Raw genomic sequence first — 3,757 nt, forward strand, 5'->3', positions numbered from 1 at the left:
CACCTAAGGTGGCGGGTTCAAATCCAGCTCTGGCCCGCCAAACAGCAATGAGGGCTGCAACAAAAAAAATAGCCGGGTGTTGTGGCAGGCGCCTGTGGTCCCAGCTACTTGGGAGGCTGAGGCAGGAGACTCGCTTGAGCCCAGGAGTTAGAGGTTGCTATGAGCAGTGAAGCCATGGCACTCTACCCAGGGGACAGCTTGAGGCTCTGTCTCAAAGAAATGAATGGGTATAATTTCTCCAGACCTTTTCCAGTTGGCTTTTCTATCAAATGGGTGAGTTAGACTAGAAAATTTGAGAATTTACTTTTCTTTATTTTTGAGACAGGAGTCTGGCACCCAGGCGCACAGCATCATCCCAGCTCACTGCAGCCTCAAACTGCTGGGCTCAGGCGAGCCTCCTGCCTCAGTCTCCTGAATAGCTGGGGCTACGGGTGCACACCACCAGTCCCGGCTAATTTTTCTATTTTTTGTAGAAACAGGGTCTCACTCTTGCACAAGGGGGTCTTGAACTCCTGGGCTCAAAACACTCTTCATGCCTTGACCTCCAAAGTGTTGGGATTACAGGTGTGAACACTGCTTCTGGTTAAACTAGAAAATTTAAAAATATATTCCAGGTTCTATAGTCCATGATCTCTGGGTCTTTAAGAAAGAATTTAACCTTGAACATTGTGGGTTCCTCAGTCAGAATCCCTGTATTGACATTGGACAAGTTCATTGATCTCTTAAGCTGTTCTTTTGTGGAGGCAAAGCAGTAACTGCCACCTGGCACCACACGCTAGTCCTGCAAGCCCAGGCAAGAATCTCTACTGTCTAACAGACAGAAAAATCAAGGAATTCAGGGAGGCAGTCATGAACTCTCCAGACCAGTGATTTTCAACCCATGTGCCACAGCACACTGGTGTGCCGTGAGAGGATCTTAGGGGTGCTATGAACATTTTTAAAGATCATTAATTAAGGGCGGTGCCTGTGGTTCAGTGGGTAGGGCGCTGGCCCCATATACCGAGGGTAGCAGGTTTGAACTCTGCCACAGACACCTCAAACAGAATGAGAATTGCAACAAAAAATAGCTGGGTGTTGTGGTGGGCACCTGTAGTCCTATGATTCAGGAGGCTAAGGCAAGAGAATCACTTAAGTCCAAGTTGGAGGTTGCTGTGAGCTGTGACCCCACAGCACACTACTGAGGGTGACAAAGTGAGACTCTGTCTCAAAAAAAAAAAAAATCATTAATTAAATTATTTTTGAAAAGAAGTTCAAGGTGTAGTAAGTATATTCTTTTTCTTCTCTTTTTCTGATCAACATAATTTAAATGTGCTGCAGAAGCTTAACTGTAGGTTCAAGGGTGGAGCACGTCTGGTTTTATGCCCCAGACACCTAAGTCGCTGTAGATTTTGTGCCCTAAACACCTAAGTCATTGTAGAAATGCGTAAGTGTTTTGAATAGATAAGTGAATGTGCTAACAGGTGAACAGGAGCCAGAGTGGAAGGAGAAAGCTCAGGAGAGGAGAGAAAGGGTCACTCTTGAATAAGTTGGTCATCTCCATAAAAAAAATTATTTTTATTAATTATCAAATATAACTGCTAACCAGGTACCAAAAAAAAAAGTTCTTAAAGCCTACATTTATTATGAGTTATGTGTCCACTTATTGAGTAAAAGTGCTAGGCATTTTCGAGTGCCTGTGTCATGTCAGCCTCACGGCAACTGAGATCATAAGAGATGGTGTAACTGATTGATAGTCACACAATTAATAACCAGCAGAGGCTGGATCCCTGGGCCATTCTGTCTGAATGTAAAGCCCAGACTCTTCCCATGGCACCCCTCTGTGCCTAGGATTTATAAAACATTTCCCTTGCACACCAAAGGTCACGGATATAAAGCACATACACCTGGTTGTAATTTCTTGATGTTTATCATTTTAACTGGGGGGGAAGAGCTGACTTCAAGATTAAGGGGTCTATTTGGTCCTTAATCCATGGACTCTTGCAGCCAGAATAGACTGGTCTTAATTCCCCGATACTTCTCATGTCTCAGAGAAATATCTTATTTGTGCATACCGTATTTGTTTCACTATTGCAAATAAATATAGACTCTGGTATCTTGAACGTCTAGAAAATAACTTTCGCAAGAGGCTTGTGTGCCACTAGGTCAAGAAAAGCCACCTATAAGAGTCTTTCACATGATTAAGAAAGACGTCAAGAAGAAAGAAAAAAATAATTGTCATAAAATTTCATTTGTGATAAACATTTTTCCCCCTTAGCCCCTATGCACCCACACCAGCCCCACCAGGCCTCCTCTGGCAGGATGAATCCAAAGCACTTTGGACCAGAACACCATCTCCCTGAAAGAAGGGAGTCCCCTCAGATTAGAGTCAGTGTTGGGCTTCTTCCTCTGATCAGTGAAAACTTGGCTTTACTTTAGGAAGCCTCTGTGGAGACTGGAATGTCCCTTAGTCAAAATCTTACCAGCCTCAGGCAGGCCCCTTGCTGGGAGCAGTGCCAGCATTCAGCCCAAAGAAGCTCGTGGAATTTGGAAAAGAAGGACCTGAATTACAAGTTCCTTCAGGAGAGTCCTCCAGAGATAACACTGATTCTAATTCCACCTCCTCGGGATGTTGTGATTAAAGGTTAGATAGTATCTCTCAAAAAGCCTTTGAAGCTTCTTAGAGCTTTATTCTGTAGAAGGCCAAGGTAGGTGTTTTCTGCTTATTCAGAAGTTCATAACCCTTCCCTGAAATCCTCCAAACCCTTCCTTTCATCCCTGGCCTGTTTCATCCCTGATGACTGACAGGCCCATATTTTTTTGCAGCTCCTTCTGAAGTTAGATGATTTGGGGGGAGGGCCAGAGAACCGCTGAAGGAAGTGCTGATTGATACGCTGGGTCTGATCTGAAGTCAGCATGGGCCTCAGCCATGTGGCTTCCTCCAGGTACGACTACGAGGAGGTGGACGCCGACAGTGCAAACAAAATGATGAAGGATTTGGAGGCTCTGGTGCTGGATCGCTCCTTTGTGGGGAAGCAGTTCTCAGCAAGTGACAAAGTGTACACTGTGGAGAAGGCTGATAACTTTGAGTACAGTGACCCAGTGGATGGAAGCATTTCAAGAAATCAGGTAGGAGCGGAGTGAAGGGAGGAAGGCCTTTCGGCCGTCCCCCCTGCTTTTCTTGAGTGACTGAGGTGCACATGGCTCTCAGTACACACAGAGGGACAGTGGTCTGCGCCCTGGTTCTGTCAGTCCCCCATGCTCTTGTCCTGGGACTCTTGGCCTGAACTCCAGGGGATTTTTGCACCCCTTGGGGTTATTGCACACAAGGTGACATGTCACTTGTGCATGTGGAAAGGAGCCCCGGAATCTAAAAAGGAAGAGAACTATGGTCTTCGATTTCTGCTCCTCTCTTTTCTCTCAAGAGATTAAAGCAGAATAATAGTGTGAGAATAGCCTTATCATATACAGCAGAAGCTCCAGGCTGACCACCTCTCTGTACTGACCACTCCTCAAGGTGACCTAATTTTCACAGACCAGACATGTTTCACCAATACTCAATGGACAATAGGCCTAGTTCCTTATAGTGACCACCTCCACATGTTGACCAGTTAGTACAGTCCCTTGGGTGGTCAACTTACAGTTCTATGATACGTTTTTTTCAGATGTTCTAACTTTTTTTTTTTTTAAGACAGAGCCTCAAGCTATTCCCCTGGGTAGAGTGCTGTGGCATCACAGCTCACAGCAACCTCCAACTCCTGGGCTCAAGCGAGTCTCCTGC

The 3,757-nt window shown here is 45.4% G+C and overlaps 1 protein-coding gene across 3 annotated transcripts in view; it reads left to right on the plus strand.

The window, feature by feature from the left end:
- Positions 1 to 3,757, plus strand: part of PGM1 (phosphoglucomutase 1) — a 69,621-nt gene that overhangs the window by 58,618 nt on the left and 7,246 nt on the right. For all 3 annotated transcript variants that reach the window (XM_003793135.3, XM_023515126.1, XM_003793136.3), the window contains exon 9: positions 2,922 to 3,105. In XM_003793135.3, coding sequence (XP_003793183.1) covers positions 2,922 to 3,105 — 184 coding nt within the window. The remainder of the gene's footprint in view (positions 1 to 2,921; positions 3,106 to 3,757) is intronic.

The sequence above is a fragment of the Otolemur garnettii genome, unplaced genomic scaffold (genome assembly GCF_000181295.1).
Source record: "Otolemur garnettii isolate 467f Iridium unplaced genomic scaffold, OtoGar3 scaffold00066, whole genome shotgun sequence".
NCBI lineage: Eukaryota > Metazoa > Chordata > Mammalia > Primates > Galagidae > Otolemur > Otolemur garnettii.